Source organism: Manis javanica, chromosome 7, assembly GCF_040802235.1.
Source record: "Manis javanica isolate MJ-LG chromosome 7, MJ_LKY, whole genome shotgun sequence".
In the NCBI taxonomy this organism is placed as follows: domain Eukaryota; kingdom Metazoa; phylum Chordata; class Mammalia; order Pholidota; family Manidae; genus Manis; species Manis javanica.
Window position 1 is genome coordinate 13,419,988 of NC_133162.1, and position 22,088 is coordinate 13,442,075.

At 46.8% G+C, this 22,088-nt stretch overlaps 1 protein-coding gene across 1 annotated transcript; it reads right to left on the reverse strand.

Annotated features, from left to right (window-relative positions):
* Nucleotides 1-1,140: 1,140 nt before the first annotated feature.
* LOC108406333 (pancreatic lipase-related protein 2-like) lies at nucleotides 1,141-21,603 on the reverse strand. Its single transcript, XM_073240341.1, has 13 exons — nucleotides 21,544-21,603; nucleotides 21,172-21,220; nucleotides 18,463-18,617; nucleotides 16,827-16,952; nucleotides 14,980-15,114; nucleotides 14,212-14,323; nucleotides 12,665-12,784; nucleotides 11,225-11,344; nucleotides 8,751-8,869; nucleotides 6,813-6,942; nucleotides 4,683-4,794; nucleotides 3,628-3,795; nucleotides 1,141-1,275 (listed from the first exon to the last, which is right to left on the reverse strand). The coding sequence occupies exons 2-13, from the start codon at nucleotides 21,218-21,220 to the stop codon at nucleotides 1,212-1,214; spliced, it is 1,410 nt and encodes a 469-aa protein (XP_073096442.1). The 5' UTR covers nucleotides 21,544-21,603; the 3' UTR covers nucleotides 1,141-1,211.
* Between the last annotated feature and the right edge of the window lie 485 nt (nucleotides 21,604-22,088).

Below are 22,088 nucleotides of genomic sequence, written 5' to 3' on the forward strand. Positions count from 1 at the left end.
TCAAGAAGATGCCTAGAATTACCAAACAATTTGGACAATCACAGAGAAAGAAATACAAAGACCATTAAACACTGAAAAGATGTTTACCTCAGTCATAATGAAACAAATGCAAATTACAGTTTAAGGAAAAGCACTTTTACCTACCAAACTGGCAAAAGGTTAGATAGTTCACCATGCTGGTGAAGGTGTGAAGCGCTCTCCTGTTACAATGAATCATAATTCATTGACGTGAAGTGAATGTCAGTTCCTGAAATTAACTATATTTGGCTTTTTTTGGCCTACAAGAGTGGCAGTTTTGTATGATTCAACCTGCTGTGTTGCCAGCTGGAATGAAAATGGGTATGTTTGTGACTAGGGGCAATTTGGCAATCCTGATCAAAATAAACATTCATGTGGACATATATAATTGTATAATGTAAAAATGTTGCAATAGTATACTAGGCGCCTGAATATTCATAATAGGAATGTCTGGGGAAACATGTCCAATAGCAGAGACAGCCACACCACATTCATCCCTCAGTGGAATTTATGAAGCTGAATGAAGAACGAATGATAATGCAAAAAGCAAGGTGAGAATAGTGTGTGCTACATGCTACCACTTGTTTGAAAAAAAGGGATGGGGTGGGGCGGGGGTATGTGAGCTGGGCATGCTGAATATTCCTGGAAAGGACGCTAGTTGTCTCTGGCAGAAGGAACCAAGATACTGAGGGAGTGAGGCTGCAAGGAGATTTACCCTGTGTGAGGATACATTTCTGGATCACTTACATTTCATCCCATGTACATGCATTAACTTTTTTATTAAGCCCCTCTTCCTCCATGGCACAGGCAGATTTTAACCCAATTGATAATTACTCCGTCTGACTCATGCCATAGTCTGCTCTGACACGGTGTCTGCTTCCTACGCGGCAATGTGGAAAGTGGGTGACTCATGGAAGTAATGACAACTTAATCAAATGAGACAGAACTTCATTGTCTAAGGAAATAAAATACATCAGAACAGCTCACACAACGTGCCCTGAAGGAGAGAGATGGTGGTAGAGGTGGACCAGTGGGGATTTCAGGCATTGCTTCTGGCCAAACTTGGCTGTAGTCCCAAAAATCATTTCTGAAATGTGACCCCAAAACATGGAGAATGTCAAACTAACACTTCATGTCAAACTGAGGGTATTAAAAAGTTTATTAGCAGAAAGATACAAGAGGGCACTGCATTTTTAACAAGGGTAAAGAGATTGTAAAACATCTTCTTGGACAGTATCACTGCTACAAAAATTATACCTGTGGAGGAAAACATTTTCTGTATGAGGCTCGTTTGCTTGTGGAAATGTGACCTCAGATGAAAGAGGAGCATTTGCCAGCCCCCTGGAATTCAGGTCTCTTTGACTGAAAGGTTCAACTACACCAGGCAGAGCCAGGTGATTCTTACTAAGCAAAAGCATGCAAAGCACATCCTCCCCTCCCATGGCTTCTTAAATGAGCTGAGAGAATCACCCTGTCAGACCAAGGATTTTCCAAACCAAGGGAGGCTCTGAGGGGCCGCAGCTTTGGGCCTGGCAATGAATTCTAAGCACCCCGGGTGCCCCGCCTGCCCAGAGGGGACCTTCCCTATAGAGTTAAGATCATGGAGGGTTCTTTTTACACTGCTTCTGGCAGCCACTTTGGAAAATAGTCCAGCATTTCCTCTAAAGATTAAACATAGACTTATCACATGACCTAGCAATTCCCCTTCTAGGCATATAACCAAGAGAAATGAAAAATATGTCCACACAGAGACTTGAATACAAGTGTTCATGGAAGCATTTTTCATCATTGCCCAAGGTGGAAACAACCCGAATGTCCATCAACTGGTAAATGGAGAAACAAAATGTGGTCCATCTGTACAATAGAATATTTAGCAGTAAAAAGGAAAGAAGTGTTAACACCTGCTACAACATGGATGGAACTCGAAAACATATGCTAGGTGGAAAAAGCCAGACACAAAGGACATCATGCTGTATGATTCCATTTGTGTGAAATGTCCAGAGTAGGAAAATCTACAGAGACAGAAAGATTGGTGGTCACTTAGGGCTAAGGAAAGGGATAGTGGGATTGTGGGTGATGGCTAATAGGTGTGGGGTTTCTTTCTGGGATGATGAAATGTTCTGAAATTGGTTGTGATGATGGTTGCACAGCTCTCTGATACACTAAGGCACTGAAGCGCACACTTTAAATGGGTGAATTGTATGGTATGGGAATATATCAATAAGGGTGTTTAGGAGGAAGAAGATCACCGAGGGTCATCACTCCTGATAGGGTGGAGCCTGGTCAGGTTGGAGCAACCACCTCGCTGCGAGACGCCGGGCACTGCAGCTTCCTCCTTCCTTTGGGGTGTCTTTGGCTAAAGGAGGGTAGTCCGCCGAGCCAGCCCTCCCTCAGGGCTCGGCTTCAGGATGCAGCTCCTTGAAGAGGGAGCCCTAATGTGGGGTGGGGACTGTGGCATGTGAGCTGCACTGTGCTTGAAAACAGTAGCTCCCCTCCACCCCCACCACGTGATGTGGAATACAGACTGTCCCACAGTGCATTCCACTGACTCTCACTGACTCTTCCGTGCCACGTCCAGCTGTGTGAGCTGGATGGGCACAGTGGAAAGAGGACTGGATTGGCTATCAGAAGACTGGGTCCAACTCCATGCTGTGCTCCACGCTTGTGCTCTTGATTATACAAAGTAATAGCCCAGCCACCGTGACATCTAACCCCTCTTCCAACAATGTGCCAAGGAATTGAGAATATTACTGTTTACAGCCAGCCCAGTTAGGTAATACAGCTGTGCAAGGTCTTGGTGTATTTTTGAAAACATTTTGAAGTCCAATAATCTTCCCTCGAGCTTCCTTACATGGCCTTAAACAAGTCACCTGACTTTCCCTATCTCGCAGTCCTCATCCTAAAATGAGAGCAGTTGAGAGTCTAACTTTCTGTCAGAGTCTAACATCCCGTTATTTTCTGATGATCTTCTTTTAAGGTGGCTTTCTTTCTTCCAATGCTTTAAACACATATGCCCTCTCCAACTCCAGCCAAGTAAGATTTATTTTGTTCCCTCAGAATGAGAAGAGCTTGCCATTAGGAGCTAGATCTCAGCATAGTCTATACCCTTCTCATGCCAGTCTCCAAATAAACCAGTTTATATGAATAACTGTGCCCCACCTGAAATTGACTCAGCACTTTCCTAAAAGTACTGCTAGATGTCTTCTTTAGTGTTGGAGATAAAAGCCTCATATTTGCTTGCTTCTTGAATCAATGCCTTACAATTAATGTTTTGCTCCTGCCAAGTTGAATTTGGCTTAAGGAAAATGATGTTTGATCTTTCAAAGTAAATCAGATGGATAGATGGAGAGCTGAGATGAATAGTTGGGTGGATGAATGGATGGATGCACAGATGGCCAGAAGGGTGAGGAGACAGATCTCCAGATGGATGGATGGGTGGGTAAGTGGATAGGTAAGTGGTTAAGTGGATGGGCAGAAAGAAATGTATGAGTGGATGGGTCAATGGATACATGAATGGGCAGGTGGGTGACTGGATGCATGTATAAATGCATAGGTGGATTGATAGGTAAACACAGATAATAAAATTCAAATGGAATAAAAGGTACATACTCAATCCCATCTTCACCACTTTGTACTGTGATTTGGGAAGCCCCCAGTTTGGGTCGGAGAAGATTTATCACATGGTTGTTCCAAAGGAACTTAACCTTCTGGATTTTTCCAACATTGAGGTCCACATCAATATCAAGCACATGACTTGCATGTGGTTGGAGGGATCCTCTGAAAACAGACACAAAATGCTCTATCAGCTGGATAAATGAATATATAAGATGATAACAATCTATTGTCTTTTTAAACAATGGCTACTATTGTTGGTTTTCTACAAATACCTTGAATGACTTCATATACATCAGGGGCTGCTGAAACATTAACATATTTGTGATGAACACACCTTTAAAAAGTATTGGACTCTAGATTTCCATTGTCTTAGTTTGTCCCCAGAGGGAAGTAAAATATTTGGGGTCGCATATTAACCCTATAAGTTCACTGCAGGGCTAATTAATGCAATGTTTTATATTTAAAGATGAATGTAGTTCAACAGAGGCCATTCGTTAACATCTCATATGTAGCATAGGAATTTGTCAATTTAATTTCCAATGAAAATTATTATGTAGAAGTTAGTGCAAAAAACAACATATAATTTTACATCACAGTTATGCATTCATCCCACACATATTTACCAAGCACCTCATGTGCCCAGCAACAGGTAAATGAAGATACAGACAAGAAGCTGGCCTCCACCTTCATGTGTATTATATGTGGGGTTTGGAGTGTGTGTGTTGGAGGGGAAGGACTTGCTGTATAAATGCTCCTTGCCAAAGGAGAATTTGATAATTCATAAAACTAAGTCAGAAAACAATGACGGACATTCCAAAAGGAGTTAGCACACATCTCACTTTAAATAGTGAGTTTCTCCTCTCTGGGTTCACTCTTCTCATATCTAAAATGGGGACATTGAACAAGATGCTAAGACTTCCAGCTCTGACATTCTAGGATTCAATGGTTCTGTATAAGAGATGGCTAGATTTATAAAGTAGTTTATACCCAGTCTTTTAGGAAAAGCTATTATGGAAAGTATGACCATTTCCCTTTGCTATCAAACTTACTTGAAAATTTCATATTGTTTTGAGTTTCCATTACTTCCATATAAAGCAATCCTGATGTACCCACTCACTTTCTTTTTTCCAGCCAGTGTGACCGATACCCTGTATCTCCAACCTGTCCAAAGACATGCAATCAGTTAAATTAGCTCATCTTGTTGGAAAAAATAAAATGACCCCACTGAAGCATTCTTGCTCCGAGCTCTAAATCTCCCATGGGTGTGAAGTAAGGGGAACATGACTAATGGTTTCCTTCAATGAAGTTGGGGTCCCAGGAATTTGGGTTCTAGGTTGGGGTGAGGGACACAGCAGGAAGTAAATATTATCGTTCAGCACAATCCCTTGTCAATACAAATCATGTGCCCTAATAGATGAAGGTGGTACACATCGCTACACCAGAAAGGCCACAGGGAGTGGGAAATATCTGTGGCTCCAACCTCCAACATTTGCATAAATTACCTAATGCTCTCTTCTAGGTTTTTGGTATTTTTGCATGCAATGGACTATTCTCAATAGATGAAACAACCCAGATGAAATTTAAATCCCCTTTTATCAGACACCATCTACCTGCCCTTCACCCCAGGTTCTTCCTTGATAACCAGTTTGGCCTCTATATGCTTAATCAGGTCCAATGGTTCTCACTCAGTGGGGATTTTGCACCCCTGGGGATATTTAGCAATGTCTGGACACATTTCTGATTGTCACAACACAGGGGTGAGCAGTATGCTACTGGCATCTAGTAGGTAGAGCCCGAGGGTCTGCTAAAGTTCCTGCAATGCACAGGGCAGCCCCCACAACAAGAAATTATATGATTGAGAAACCCTCATCTAGAGCTGTCTCTGAGTATTTACACATACATATATATGCATATAAGAGAATATCTAGGTTTTTCTCCTCCCATAAGTTATTCCCTATTTTTTCCACACATTCCCACCCTAGATGGATTTACCCCCTTCTCTGTTCTGTCCTGTGTTCTAGAAGGTCCCCCTGCCCCATATTTGCTGCTGGCTTTCCGTCAGTTTCAGCCAGTAAGAGGCTTGGGCAGGAGGTCAGAAGGTAGGAGGAGAGAAGTGGCGGTAGGTTCTCTCCTACTCCCTCTTTGCTTAAGTACCAGGTGTCTGGCCGTAACTCTCACCGCTTTGGATAGTGGGCCATTCAGGGAGCCCTGCAGCCCCCTGACTCTGGGGGCCTCAGCATCCCTTGCTTGTTCCTTTCAGCCTGCCCGCACCTCTCAGAGGAGGCCCTTCCATGAAGCCTCGTCATCTGAACCACTTGAATGCGTTCTCTTTGCTGTTGGGATCCTGGCTGAGGTATGATATATTGTGTTTTCTTTTGCCATTTGCCTTTTCACTGACTACGCCATAGAGATTTTCTCTCCTCAGTACCCAGAGCCACCTCCTTCTTTTTAATGGTTACATACAGTACTTGGTTGTCCACCAGTAGGTGGACACTAGGGATTTTTCTGCACCACAAGCTTTTGGCGTTAAAAATAGTGCTGCAACGAACACCCTTAAGTAGGCATCCTTATGCACACATGTCAGCTACCTTCTGAGTGGAATGGCTGGGTTAAAGGAATATGTGTCTAAGGCTTATGGTTATTGCCAAACTGCTATCTTTCAGGATAGGATTTAAAACTGCCTTGAAAAATAACTGCTCTGTTATTCAGCCACAATGTATTATTGCTGACAACAAATGAATCTTGATGATTTTACTCTCTTGTACTTTTTCAATGAGAAGCCAGGCAAAACAACAACACAGATGTGGTGTGTGTATGTGTGCACATGCAACTATGTGTAGGGTGACTAGTATGATATATAATCACAGGAGTGACTTCTTGACTTACAATGACCTTGCCCTACTTTGCCCTCTTCTTAATGGATCCAACCTTTCTGCCACAGGGGTGGGTGGACATGTGACCCAGCCTGGGCCAGTCATTGTACTTAACTCCACTGGTCAGGATTATTGGTTGAAAGGGTGAACATGAGACCCAAGACAAATGGCATTCTTTGGTCCTTCTACTAGAGCTTAGGCTGGTTGAAGTTGAGTTTCTGTCTATTGTTACCAAGGACTAATTAGGCTGGCCCACCTTTGAAAATTATTTGCAAGAACTTTTAAGTGAGTAAGATGGAAACTTACGAGTAAAGTTACCACTGTCTCCTGTGTCCAAGAAAAAGGTTTGTCCCACCGCACTAGTATTGCCCTGAAATTGGTCAGCATAGTGCCCCATTTTGGGGCATCCTTCAGCTGGACAAGGGAAACAGCTACTCTAGTGAAAAAATGTAATTTGTTTGTTAGCAATAGGCCTCAGATTCACTCATGCACTCAATCAAGCAATTCATCTTCCCACCCATCCTCCTCGCTATCTATCCATGAACCCATCCATTCTCAGTTCATCCTCCCATCTGCCTACCTATCCAACTAGCCATCCCCCCTTCTCCTACCCATCCACTGATCTATGCATGCTTCTATCTACTATCCATCCTCAAAATTGTGCTCAGAACTGCAGTGTACCTGGAAAAGTTGGAGTATAGCTGGGAGGACAAGTCATATCCAGGAAGCAGTAATATTAAAATATGGAAGGGAGATGCAAAACATCTCTTGGAAGGAGTAAATGGGACAGATCACAAGTTATGTCAAAAGATCAGAGGAAGAGAACATCTGTGACCATCTTTGCTTTCATGTGAATTATATAATCCATCCCTATTTGAAGCTCCCCAAAGGTAGCTCATTAATCGGGTCCCTTCAGAATTAGACTAGCACCTTATGCCACAGCCTCACTGGCCCTCTATTCTTTGCCCTCACCACATCCATCTTGCATGGTATGCAGAGCTTTGGAAAGCACAAGACGAATGCTGGAGGCTGGGCGTGGTATTATCCACGCCCTAACAATAGCTGGCACAGCCACAGCTTCACAATGAATGCTCACAGACCATGCAGATGGAATATGATGTCCTAACCTGAGTTCAACCCCAAAATGTCAAGGTCAAAAATCAGTTCTGAAGGGAAAACATGTGAGTATAAACATGTTTTTATTTTTACTTTTGAGAAAAAACTATCTTGAAACTTCAAAGTTTTGTAACCCCTGATACAATAATTACTACAAGCAAAACATTCAGTCCATTCAAGTTTGTTGTTAGGGAACAATATCACCTCACAGATTACTTAGGGGAAATGGTAGTTTTACAACGAAGACATTGGGCAGATTTTTAACCTTAAAACCAAGTCGTCAAACTATATGTCATCAAATAATGGCACAGAGTATCACTAAATGAATGCCTCTGGTTGTGACACACTGAGAAGAACTCAGTACCACCCAGTGAATCACAAAGAAATAATCAAACAAGGTCAGACTGTGGCATATTCTACCAAACACCTTGTCTGGAATCCATACAACTGACAATGGCTGCAGGACCAAGAGGAAACAGGGAACTATTTCAGATTAAAGGGAGCTAAAGAGACAAGACAATAAATGCAATGTAAAAAAAAGATGGTAGAGAAGGAGGCGGGGAGAAAGGGAGGGAGAAAGAAAGGAGAAAGATGCAACTCTAGAGGACATTATGTATATATATGGAGAAGTGTGAATATGGACTTTATATCAGAAAATCTTAGTGTGTTAATGTTCAAGCTCCTGAATGTTGTCCTGTAGGAGAATGGTCTTGCTCTGGGAGATGAATGCTGAAGTACTTATGAGCAAAGTGTTGTAATGTCTTGGATTTGCTTTCGCATCATGTAGAAAAAATTATACATATGCACACGTATGAAGTGTAAACAACTAGTGCTTGTAGGTGACAGGCGTATGAGTATTTACTGTATTCTTCTTCGACTTCTGTGTAGGTTGGGAATTTTCCAGAGTGAAAAGTTGGGGATCTAGGGAGGGCCCTGCACAGTCAGGTCTGTGCTGTCCCCCTCCAGTGCACCCTGTTCGTTGAAGAAGGCGGCTCTGTGAGGCTTGGTATTCCCAGTGACCATGTTAGTCATGGGGCCACAGCTCTGTTCTGTCCCACGCCACAGGGTCAGCCACCACCACCACCAGGGCCACCACCAGCATCTTCCCAGGGCCCCGGTGTGACCTACCTCCTGAAACTCCTGGTAGGAGGCACACGGGTAGCCCAGGAAGCCGTCGGGATTGAGGATACTGCTTGAGTAATACTTGTAGCTTCTCAGGTGATTGCAGGCCACAAAGTCCCGGGTTCCTGGGGAAACAAAGGCCACAGAGGCTCCCAGGAAGCTTTTCCCTTTGGAAGCATGAACCATTCTGACTAAGGGAGGAATCATCTCTGTATTTCACAGGTGGGTGTTGGCACCCCAGAGAACCTTGGTCACAATTCAAATTTCCCATTATTGGTTTTGACATACTTTGGGGCAAGCAAGAAATCTAGGGCAAACAGGTAATTTAGTGGTGCAGTCAGCTGGAATGGCTTTCCATACCCATCCATACCACTGTGTCCATTCCCTGAGGAGGCCCTACGCAGGGCTAGACAAGTGTTGTGGAGTGACAAGTTCTAATAAGCACACTTGTCCAATCGTACAGGGACCAGGCATGTGACAGAAATGAATGAGGAGGCAGGGGGCCTTGAGGTAGGAAGTAACACACACACACACACACACACACGCACATGCACACGCACACGTACACACTGGGAAGGAGAGAGGGTGGCAATATCTTTTAAAAGGGATTCTATGCCATTCAGACAGCTGTTGCACATTAGAAGCCTAGATTACTTGCTCTGATTTTTTATGAGAAGCCAGCATCTTGACTTTTACATGAAAATATTAACATTCTTAAATGACAGTAATACATTCTTACTTTTAAGACAATCACTGTGAAGGCTAATCGCGTGCTGTTGTGGGTTGCCTTCTGCCTGTGGGCTGCAGCTGGAGCCCCTCAGGCCGCACTGGACAGGCCTTTTGCATCAACCAGGCTTTTCTGTGCCTGGGGTCTCAGGCTGTGAAATTCCTCCTTCTTACTATTCTAGGCACAAGGTAAAAGCAGTGGAGAACAAGGTCCCATAGCCTCTGGCCACTCTTTCACTGCATTTGATTTGCCGTCTTTTTCTTTAAATTAAAAAGTTCTCTTGTTTAGAATATTGTTTTCTCACTTCTCCAGCTACTTGTATAAAACTTCCATGTGGCGATCTGCAGTGACCTGGGACGTATCTGGGGACCCCTTCTGGGGGCTAATGGGCTTTTGCCACCACCTCTGGAGAAAGGAACATTTCCCTTTGTGCCCAGGGATTAGCTCTCCACGGCTCCCAGCTCCGCTGCACCCCGGAGCCCAGCCACTTCCTGCAGCTGATTCTGCATGTCCCGCACCAAAGCTCATTATTGGACAACAGAACCTGTTTTGAGTTTAATTGTTTCTTTCATCCAAAATTGCTGCCCAGGGATCCCATAATGGAGAAGCGAGGGGATTTCACTGTTCCTCCATGCCCAGCATTGGGGTGACTGGGATCTCCACACAATAGAAACACAGTCCTCTTTAATTAAATCTGGTCTCCTTTCTATTATGTGTGCCCTGTTCGTCGCTTCTGGGAGGGAGCAGCCCTGATTGTGACAGGCAAGTCTTCCCTGGAGTTACGTGGGGCCCACAGGGAGGAGGTCAGAAGCTTCCTGTACTGTTGGTAGACGTTGGCAGCAGCTTGATCAGCTCTGCTCTTTAACATCAGCACATAGAATATTAAAATGCCACTGAAGGCTGTGCAGCTCACTGAAGTGTGGATTGTACTGAGGCTAGGCCCTGATTAGGGTACTGGCAGATCTGGGATGCCCATGACATAGATCCTGGCCTCTGGGAACTCCCAGCTCAGAAAAATTAATATTAAAATGAAATGATCTGCCTGACAGCCTCCATTTTCAGGGAGGAGAGAGAAGCCTGGTCTCAGGGGAGGGGTGACAGTAACAGCCAAAGGCCAGAGCAAGAGCAGCTAATGGAGATGGGGTTTAGGTCACCTAAATATCTGGTGTACTTTCCTCCCAGATAAACGGAAGCCGGCACAAGGCTCATCCCCCAGACCCTCAGGCCTCCCGCTCCAAGCACATGCTCCCGAGATGCATAGAGCACAGCCTCCTTTGCCTTCTCAGCTCAGTTCCCTTCCTGAGTCCTCGCACCTGATAACAGCAAATGGCAAGAAGGCCAAAGCCGTTCAAATCTTGGCTGTGCCCTGCGGTGCTTCAAGGAGCCGGTGCTGAAGGAAGGATGGCGCCAAAGCCTGAGCTGCCTGCGTGCCAGTGTGTCCATCCAGCTCACGTCTCAGCATCCTGCTAGGGGGTGGCGGCTGGTCCCTGCTGTGGGCTCAGGGCTTTGCAGCCAGAAATTGGGCTTAAATCTAGGGTTGCCTTAGACAAGTTTAATAACTTCGCTGACCCACTTTCCTCATCTGTAAAACAGGGCTACTCAGAGTAACGGTCTCATGACACTGTTGTGAAAATGCCTGGCACAGAGTAGGCACTCCGAAAGGGGTGGCAGGATCAGCGTCCTGAAGGCCAGACCACATGTGCTGCTTTCTCCCCAGGTGCAGCAGCGGCTGTTGCTTCTCTCATTTACATACCTTCCCAAAGTCCGTTTATATCAACGATGGTTGAAAGGATATTTTTCTGACATCCAGGCATTTGCTTTCCTCCGTTTGGATAGAAATCCAGATGGCCCACCTTTTGGCTCATTCCAAAACCTGAAACATTGGAAGCACAGGTGAGCAGGGAGGTATGTGGATGACCCAAAAGTTGGGTCATGGCCACAGAGTGTTCAACTCTTTCCAACAGGAGGGAGAACCTTCTTAGCAGTTCCCCTCTGCACAGCCGCCCTGCCTCTGGCTCTGCGGAAAGTTCTCAGAGATGAGCCCTTGGCAAGACAAAAAGAGAGGAGAGAGCAGAACTGAACTGCTGAGGGAAAGATGGGCTCTGGGGGCATGCATACATGAGTACTTGTATGTGTGTCTGTCTGTCTGTCTGTCCTTGAGGAGGTCCTGAACCATATGCCTTGACACCATTATGTCCCAGTAGACATATAGCAGGACTGGTGCAATTTTAATTATTTTATTCATTTATAAATTTTGATTTAATATAAATTTTACATTAAAAACATAAAAATATATTTTTAATTATATAAATATAATCAAATTAGATTACACACGTAATTTATGTGGTCTCAATATAACATCATGACCACATAAATTATGTTGTTATATTGAGAACCATAGCCTAGCGGCCAGGAGGTTTGGCTTTTGGAGCACACAGACCTGTTAATCACATTCTTGCTCTACTTACAGACTCCATGATCTTGGGCCTCAGTTGAGCCTCAGTTTACTTAGCTATGAAATGGCAATAATAACAATACCCAGTTTTTAGGGTTGTTACAATAATTAATGAGCTGATGTGCACAATATGTCCAATGCAGCACCTGGTAAACACTCAATAAATGGTATATTATCTATCATCATCATCATTGTCACAAAACATACCCTTTATTGGCACATTTCATGAGTAGTTGGTTATATGAGGAAATATTGAAGAAAGAATATTGAACATTGAAAAATATCCTTTTGACCATCCATAAGGGGATATATTTAATTGCTAACAAAACAAACTAACAAAGCTTTGAGAAAAGAAGTAAGAAAAATAATCAAAAATTAACTTTGCATTTTGCAAGTATAGGTCAAACATGAATTATCAATACACCTGCCCCTCTGCATAGTGGCAGACTAGGGAAGGATGCAGGGTTTGAAGACTGAGTGACAGCCTTCCATGGGCTATCGAGGGGGGTTTGTCCTCCTGGGGCTGCCAGATGAGACCACTGGCACTGTACTGGGTGTTTATTTGACGCTGATTGGTGTCCAGGCTATTCCTGAGGTTAACCATTTTGAATACCACTGCTGCAGTGTGTGTGTTTTATGCTGGGAGGAGGGAAGGAGGTTGGGGATGACCCCTGGAGACCTGCACTCATCAGTGATAGCTGCTCACCAAAAGCAGGGGGTGCGGAGTGAGGAACTCACCTAGGAAGGGGATTATGGGAGCAGAGTCTGTGTGAATCACATCCACAAACATGGCATCAGATGGGTCCAGCCGAACCAACTCAGGTGTGCCCTGGAAGCACGGCTCCGCTGGATCCAGTCCTGAAAGGGGGGAGGTGAACAGAGAGGCCACACTCTAAGACAAAACAGGATCCGAACTCTGGGCCCACAGAAGCCACGGGGATTCCTGGGCAAAGGACCCGAGGCCCCAGCAGGTTTAGGGAATTGGGTCTGCAGCTTCTGGTCCTCTGGGAGAAGGAGGCTGGGACAAAAAGGCTGGAAGTGCGGTCATTGTCTGTCAAAGCACATCTAGAAGTCCCCAGGTGTGGCCTCCTGCAGCCCCTGGGTGGCACCTTTGTCACCTCATCTCCCTTGTGCCTTTTCCCTCTCACAGATGTTGCTACCTGGCCACTGCTCTCCGAGACTGCAAGCTCCCTGGCCTCGCCCAGCTCCTCCCAGTCCCTGAGCCCCCACACTGTCTATTCCTCTGTGTCTTTGCTTATGCCTTCCCCAGCCTGCTGCTCGGTTCCCCAGTCCCCTCTGATCTAAACCCTTCCCCTTCAAGACCTGACTCAAGCACCCCCTCCTCAGGGAAAATTTAGCCTCTCCTTTCTCAGCTCATGCCAACCACATTGTATAAGATTATTTTGCATTTATTAATTCTGCTTTGAATTTTATGTACCTCCTTAGTTGTCTGCCTCCTGAAGCATGGGCTGTGCCCAGTTCAGCCTCAAAGACAGGCGGAGGGTGGAAGGAGCATGACACACGGGACTCAGTGACCTATGTGCTAGCCCAGGTTCTGCTCAAGGTCAAATGCCTGTCCTTTCTGAGCTCCAGTTTCCTCATCCAGAAAGTGGGAATAACACCTGCCTCTCTTGTAGGGTTATTATGAGAACCCCGTGCAGAGACACGACTGCAAACTGAAAAATTCTATGCAAACATGAACTCTAAGTCTCTTCTCCTTCACTCAATGTCTAGCACAGTACCCTGAGCAAAGGAGACATTCATTAAATGTTAAATTAAACTATTTGCCGAAGTTCCATACTGATTTGCCTGTACAAAATAATAGTCTTTGTCTGTCTTGTGTGTTTTCATTTTACTTAGTGATTCATTCACTCATTCATTATTTACTGAGCACCTCCTATGCAGCAGGTCTCAGCTAGCTACTCTCATTTTCTGCCTTTGTCTGGCACAGCATAAATATTTGTGTGACAAATTATTATTATTTTTTAATCAGTTATTTATTTTATTTGCTATGCTCTAGCACCACTAACCCTGAAGTCATAGATTTAATGTACTGGTTATATTTACCTTTAAAAAATATAAATGTATTTTTATTTACAGTCATGCATTTTCTACTACAAATGAAAATACATGGATGATTGATTTTTTTTGCTTCGAGTCTAGGTACCAACTAAACTCAGTTCGCAGAGGACCAGTAGGGGCGCCCTTGGCCGTGGGAAGTGCACGTGTCGGTTTCCGGCGCCCGCGCCGCGACTGCCCCGCGCCGAGTGCCCGCGCCCGGATACCTGTGATCCTGCCCACGCGGCCCCCCAGCCTCCTGCCCGCCTCGCCGGCTGCGTGCGCGCCCAGGCTGTGGCCGATGAGGTGCACGTCCTCGGGGCGGTAGCCCAGCGCGGTCTGCAGAGGGATGGCGCGTCAGGGTCACAGGCCGGGGTGGGGGCGCAGCGGCTCGCGAGTCCCCTGAGCCGGCTCGTGCGCGGGGCAACAGTGCTGACCAGCGGCCACCGCGTCAACTGCAGGCCGCCTCGGCGCGGACTGCACGAGCGCGCTGCCTGCTCCCACGCGCACCCCGCTGCCGCACAACCTCCCCGCGACCCTGGCAGGGGTTGGGCCTGTCTGGGAAAGCGTGGGTGATGGGCAGGGCCCCAGGATTCTCCAGATTGGACCCTTCCAGAGGCTATAAAGGTCCTTCCCTCCTAGACGATCTGAAAACAAAGGCTTATTCTCTGAACTGATGACTGCTGGGCAGCCCAGCCTGCTCTGGAATTCCCACAAAAGACTGCAAGGAAGGCTTATTTCAAAAGGGGAAACTGAGGCTCAAAGAGGCTAACTAGTTTGCTCCAGCTCCTTCAACTAAAGATCATCAGGACAATCCTGGAGGGCCGAAGGTTGCAGGTTTCTTTGGAAAAGGCCCTTCTTGGGCTTCCAGGCTTCCAGGCTTCCAGGCCTTGCCCCTCCACCAAGGGTACCCAGGCTGCCTCTGGGTGCAAGGCAGTGCCTCCCTGCCCCCTCTGTGCCGCGTCCCCACGGGTGTGGCCCTGGCAGGGTTTTACCAACAGCCCTTGGATTAAGACAGCTATCTCTGCTCCCACGACCCGAATGTTTTGGACAGCTTGGGTGTATTCTGTCCGGGCCCCATGTTGCCAATCCACACAGATGCAGTTCACCTCCTCCACTTGAAACATTTTCTGGTGAAGAAAAACAAGAGGGAGAAATTGATTTATTAACAGCCAGAAGTTGCACACTCCAGAGATAGGAATTTGTATGCATAAAGCACCTAGTTTGTGTCAAAGCTTTAATATTCCTCACTCTTGTCCCAATCCTCACCACATCACTATGAATTTGGTATGCTTAGTCCCATTTAACAGATGTAGAAACTGAGGCCTGGAATGGATTAAGTGACTTGTCTATGGTCTCACAGATGATTACTAACACAGTCAGACCAAAAAGCTCACTTAGTAGGTCAGGGGTTAGCAAACTATTATCCAAAGGCCAAGCCCACTGCTTCTATAAATAAAGTTTTATTAGAACACAGCCAACCCCATGTTTACATATTGTCTATCTCTGTTTAAGAGCTGCAACAGAATTGAGTTGAAATCATATAACTCAAATTAGGCACAAACGCTGAAATATTTATTAACTGATCCTTTACAAGAAAAGTTTGCTGACCCCTGCACTAGACAGCCGAAGCCACAGGGGTGCTGCTTTTATGTTCCCAACAATGCTTTGGTGGGAGATAAAAGGTATTAGGGAACAAGTTTAATAAGATAACATTTAGACTGAGGTAGGATACAACTCTTTGGAACACGCCTCTTTATATCCAGTGGTGTGACCACAATCTGTGGCCAAACACAGATACTGGTCCCCTGAGAGGAAAAACTAAACTTCCAGGAAAACCACACCATATTCTTTGTTCATTTCTGTGTTCATCTGGGTTTGAGGTAAGGAGGCCAGAGCATCGTGGTGGACTGCCCTCCCATCTCCAGGTCTACATGGCCTCCTCTGGGACCCAGGGGGCATGTATGAACACCCAATCCCAGTGCAGACTAAATCCCTAAGAACTGTGCCCATGTTACCTCCTAAAGGCTAAACCTGTAGACACATGGGATTGTAGTGTCTTATGGACAGAGACCTGGGTTTGCATTCTACCTCTGGATGCAATTTTGGGCAAGTATCAAATTTGTTTATGCCTTAATTTCCTCATCTATAAAATGAGAACAATAACTCATAGCATCGCTGGGAGGGTTAAATGGAAAAAAGACTGTGAAATGATTAGCCCTGTGTCAGGCTTATAGAAAATGCTCGGGAAATGGATGTTATGAATATAATTTATTACATGGTAACGTTAGCACTGTTCCACCCAATACTGTCACCACCAGCCATATGTGGCTATTTAAAATGAGCTAAAATTAAATAGAATTTAAAATTCAGTAATTTGGTCACATTAGCTACATTTCAAGTGCTCAATAAGCACAGGGGAGCTAGTGGCTCCTGATTTGGACAGTGGGAATCCAGAACATTTCCATCATCACAGAACATTCTATTGGATAGCAGTGCTTTAGAGGATAGTTTGTTTATATGTTACACTGGGGTTTTATTAAAACTATCAGAGACAAATTCCAGGTAATTTGCTATACTCTCCACTCCTGGGACTTTTTTATTAGACTTTGGGTCTCTCCAGCTTCAGGAGGAGATGGTTCACTAGGAGTTAGTGGGTTGGGAGATTTCACCATGATGCCCCTGAGAACCCAGGTTTTCCTTGGTGGTTTTAGGAAGGACCCTTCTCTCCCTGGAGGATTCCTTTCCCAGTCTCAGGGGCACTGGGGCTGCAGTGTTTGAATCTGTGTTCTGGGCACTGGTCTCACCAGGAAGTGGCCAGGTGAGGAGTGTGGGCCCCTACCTTGCACATGTCGGACAGCCAGCTCTCCTCGCCCTTGTCTATGAAGCCGTGGATGATGAAGCGCGTCTTGCGGTTCATTTGGAAATTGGAAGCATCGACAGTGGCTAGGTCAGTGGGAGTGATCAGCTGGTTTCATTAAAGAAGATGAATTTGAATGTTGGCTTTTTTAGGCCACTAACCTGTTAGAGGCAATTTCAGTAAGACTGAGGGCACAGGTTCAACTCTCATGCAATTGGAATTCAACTGCAGGCTAGACCAGGCATATTCCTGTCCTGCGGTTTGAGGATAGAATTCAGAGGTCCGAGTTCATGCATGGACTGTCCATTTTCGTTAACCCGATTGACATCTAGCATTTCTGTTTATGCAATTAGGCAACAATCCTCTGTAGTCTTAACAATACTCTGTTACCAATAGAAGTCACAGATATTTTCATGTCATGTTACAGTTGTTGTAGATATTTTAAAAATGATTTATACTCACTGCTATTTTAAATTATAGTAGTTATTAAACCAACTGCTAGGTCTTGTTACTTATGAGATAATTAAAGCTGTACATATATTACAATATTACATATTTATATTTTTTAATGTTCTGTTAACTGTTTGCCAGTAGAATCAGTTTCCTTTGTATTTTATTTTATGCATTTAAAAAAATCCTGGGAATGAGCCCGTAGGCCTCCCCCGATGGCTGAGGAGGTCCCTGGCCCAGAGAAGATGAAGAGCTGCCGGGCTAGAAACACCAGGCCTGGGGGGAGATTCCACTTACTGGAGCTGTGAGAGGCAGCTCAAGCTTGTAAGTTTTATGAACAGACTCCTAAATGCCCTGTTCAGGCCCCTTTCCACCTGCCCCATGGGCAGGATTCCTGAAGAAAGATCCCAAAGTAAAAGCAGTACAATAACCACATCCAAGCTGACTCTCAGGGCCCTGAGTGGGGAGTTTGTCCCCCGGCTCAGAATCCCACAGTGGGTGACCTAGGGGACCTGTGGACAGACACCTGGCTCTCTAAACTCTGCCAGGTGTCAGAGCTGCGAGCTGCCTGAGTTCTGAGAGTCCTCCCCGTCACGGTGAGGCATCCCGAGTAAGCCGGTCCTGCTTCTCCTGGGCCGTCCTTCTGGGAACTCAGTATTGCTCTGAGGGTCCCACCCTTTCTCTTTTGTGGTTAAAAGTCCCCTGTCCTGCACCTGTCTTCTTGGAAGGATTTACATCCTCCACCTACCCCAGGGGAGCTTCTCTCCTTCCAATGCTGGGAGCAGGAAGAAGACAGACCCTCCTGGGGACACACCAGTCCTGGGGTTCTTTATAAAAGCTGCTCATCCCTGCTTCCTCTCAGGAACAGGATTGCAATGCTGGGAAGCCCCTGAAGTTCTATACATGAGAGTGTGTGAATGTCTAACTCTAAGGGTCCTTTGTCTATTCTACAACATAAACATTTTCACAGTGTAAGGTATCCATAGATTTCATCAGACACTTTTAGGGCTTTATGATCCCGAAGCTCAGATGGCTCTGGGTCTAACATTGGTGAGGGAGTATAACCCTGAAAGTTCCAAAGCAGTGCATTTTCCTTGAACAACCATGTGAAGGCCTTTATATGGGCTCCCAAACCCACCCACCGCAGTCATTCCATGCCTGCTCTTACTTGGAAGTTGTTGGGATTCTCGTTTGTGTACAGAAGAAAGTGGGTGTCAATGTCTTTGGGGGCCCAGGGAAATAACTTCAAAGGACGCTGAAGGATCCCGGCCCATGGTTTTTCATCAGAAAAGCAGCCAAGGGGCCTGTAGCAGATCTCCTTTCCTGGGCAGGAAGAGCAACAGACAGGGTACTTGTGAAACTCTGAGAAGGAGCAGAGCATCTCAGCCACAAGGGGCTCTGCAGGGTGCAGCCTAGACATTGCTGGTCTTTATTTTTGCTGCTCAGCATTCCCCACACTGTGTGATGCTGAGAATTGCCTGGTGAAGGTGTGTATCACATATATACATTCTCAGGCCCTTCCCTCAGAGATTCTGATTCATTGGGTTTGGGGTGGAGCCCCAGGAACTGCATGTTTAATCCTAATCATCAGGCCATGTGGGAATTGCTGAGAATTCCTGGGAACCTTCTGCCTTAAAGGTACTTCTTCCAGATGGTCTTTCACATATATTCATATAGCATCAAATATTTATCAAGTGTCTACAAATTCTATAGCACAGATGCTTCCTGACTCCTCTGGATGTCTCCATACCTCCAGCACAGGCCATGCACACAGTTGGCATTTGTGGGTATTTGTCCAACTCACAGGTCTTCATACCATCCTTTTACACACTTATTTTCTCCAACTAGTCTCTGCCACTTCTGATTTTCTCTGTTGTTCTTTGAAAAATAAGTTTCTTAAGAACAGGATTGATTTATTTTGCATCATACTGTATATAGTAGAGGCTCAATACATGCAACTGATGACTCACATAACCACATCTAAGTCTGAGGTCCTTTGTCTAGTCTACAACATAAACATTTTCACAAGAAATGGCCACTGAGGGTGTTAATCAAATCCAGAGAATTATGGTGAGTCTTCTCTCTCTGGCTTCCTTAAATCCTAAACTGATGGTGCCAAAGGCTAGTCATTCATTAAAAACTGGTAATAGTTAATATATGTTTGCTACATGCCAGATATCATGCTAGCATTTCACCAGCATCATCCCATTTAAGCCTGAGTAAGGAATTAGTATTACCTCCATTTTATAGATGAGGAAACCGAGGCACAATAAGACAAAGTAGGCTGCTTAAGGTCACAGCCAGTGACAGAGGTTTGAACCTGAGAAGTTTATTGGGAATAAAGCTAGGCACTGAGGAGGCATGGAGACAAATCCAGCAAAGCTCTGCCCTGAAAAAGAGGAGCTCTTGCAGGGAGGGAAGAGTCCAAGAGGAGGGGCTGCTGGCGGCCAGAGCAATGCCTGCTTCTAGTGGTAAATAAATGCAGGGGCTTCAAGCCAGGTTCAGGCAGCTGGGCTATTAGGTGGTTGGTGGGGAACACCGGAAGGTGTTGGGCTGGTGGGCGGAGCATGGCACTGAGTTCTGTGGTGTTTGGGGGAGCCAGTGCAGGTGGCCCTGAGGCAGGAGAGCTGGCAGAGTCAGGGGTCCAGGGTGGGGCAGTGCGGGGGCCCTGAGCCTGGAGAGGTAATGGGCATTCTAACCTCAGAGGACAGTGGAAATTAAGGCAAACGTGGGAAGATGAGGTAGGGGGTGGTGTCCGAGCCTGGTTTGGGACAAGTGAGTCCGAGGCATAGTGGGAGGCCCCCGTGGAGCTGCCTGGACCTCGGGAGGATGGGCAGCCAAAGGCTGGGTGAGGGGAAACCCAGAGGAAGAGAAAGATGAGGACATCATTTGCGAGTGACCTCTGGGAGATGCCCTGCTTGGGGCAGGAGGAGATAGTAGACCAGCCCAGGAGGCCAAGAAGGGTCAGGCAGCCTGAGGAGCAGCCGGACCCACCCCAGCCCCTGCTGTTGGGAGCTGGGTCTTGCTCCGTGGCCAGGATGGAAAGGAGGGCCAAGAATGGGCTGAGGACGAGTCTAGAAGACGAGAAGGAGGGGCTGAAATGCAGAAGAAAACCCCAGCAGGGGCCTGAGCAGACCACGTCAGCTCTCAGAGAAGGTGTGCTCCGAGAGGTGTGGGGGGCCAGGCCAGGTAGGGAGGGCTTCTGACTGATGGGAGGAGGTGAGGCAGAAAGGGAAAGAGGCTCCTGAGTGCACCTGCAAGGAGGTGAGGGGTAGGAAGTGAGCGGGCTGTGGGCTCCAGGGGCTTTGGTGGCAAAGGAGGTCATTTCCAATTTAGGACAGGTAGGCCTGGGATCTGGACCTGGTATCTGACAGAAGCCAGAGCAGGACAGATTGGAGCTGGGGAGATAGAGATCGTAACTGTGAGGGGAGGGAGAGGGGGCCATGGGCACGAGGGCAGGCTCACCTGGCAGCAGGGTTCTCGGGGGGACACATCCATGCGCCCTCAGTCAGCAGATGGGCACTTGTCCACTCGAGGGACTGAGGACGCTGCGGGCTGCCAGGAGTGCCCCTCCCCTCCAGCTGCCGCAGCCGCCTGCCTGCCACCTGCCACCTGCCTCATGCCTCACTGCCACCAGGGCCTTAGCGGGAGGAAAGGGACTCAGCCCAGGGGTTACCCGGAGCATGCTGCCTTGGGTCTGCCCCAGAGCCAGCCCTCCCTGAATGCTGACGATTGTTGTTTTTCTTGAAATAATGATAATGCATTAATCACCGTGGTGATAGTGGTGCTGCTGTCCCTAGCTCCCCAGCTGCTTCCCCCAAAAGCCAGCCTACACACAGTCGCCTTCTCCCCGAAGGGATGGTGGGAGCATTCTCACCTCTGACTGTGGCCAGCAGGAGAAGGCCGATGGTCCACGTGGGCAGCATCTGTGGGGATGAAAACACAGACATACAGACACCCAATGTGCACAGGTATGAGGCTGGTAGCAGACCCCAGAAAGGGCAGGGGGCCCTGGCGCACATGGGACGGGGAGTGAAGCAGCGGCCCAGGCCCTGGGCCCCAGGGGGCTCTCCCTCGAGGCAGGGGCCCTGAGGCTACAGCCTCCTCACACAGAGGGCACCGGGCAGCACCGCTCCAGGACCCAGACTCGGGGTGTTCCCACTACAGGGGCTTCCGCCCTTCTGGGCCACCTCCCTTGGGCAGCCCCAGCCCCACCAAGCTCCCTGCCTGAGTAGGGGCTGTGACTTACCGTGTGGCACCAGAGATTCCACTCACCGCCCAGTAGGTTGGCCACAGTCTTTTATAACCAGGCTTTATCCTTTGGACTCCTTACAGGAAAGGGGGGGGAAAGGACAGATAAGGCCCTACACATGCAGGCTTTGAACCTAGGTTATCATAAACACATACAGCTCAGCCGAGGGAGCGGGACTGTTTATAACATGAGATTCAAGGAAAGGAAAGCTGACTCTGGGGATGGGAAGGGCTCTGTTCATCTAAATGTATGGGTTCAGTTGTCAAAAGGTTGTGTTCCCCAAGTGATAACAGAAAGGCACCAAGCTATAGTGCTTCCCGTTCAAAATCCCTCCAGAAACAGGAATCGAAACCTTCTGGTTGCCCTGTGGCTCCTGCGGGGCAGGAATGGAGGTCTAAAGGCCTGCTGTTCTGTGGAGGTGCCTGTCTATGAAGACACACGGCTCGTCTGTGTTGGGGTGGCGACGAACGGTCCTCCACAGCACCTGGGCACAGAATAAGAGAGGGCAGCCCGATGATCAGAAACTTCAAAAGAATTTGTAC

Coding starts and splice junctions, on each gene's coding strand:
- LOC108406333 (XM_073240341.1), bottom strand. CDS start 21,220: ATGCTGCCCACGTGGACCATCGGCCTTCTCCTGCTGGCCACAGTCAGA. Junction 4,795..6,812: donor AGACAGTGGTAACTTTACTC/GTAAGTTTCCAT, acceptor GTCTTTGGACAG/GTTGGAGATACAGGGTATCG. Junction 1,276..3,627: donor AGTGGTGAAGATGGGATTGA/GTATGTACCTTT, acceptor TTTCCTCCACAG/GTATAATTTTTGTAGCAGTG.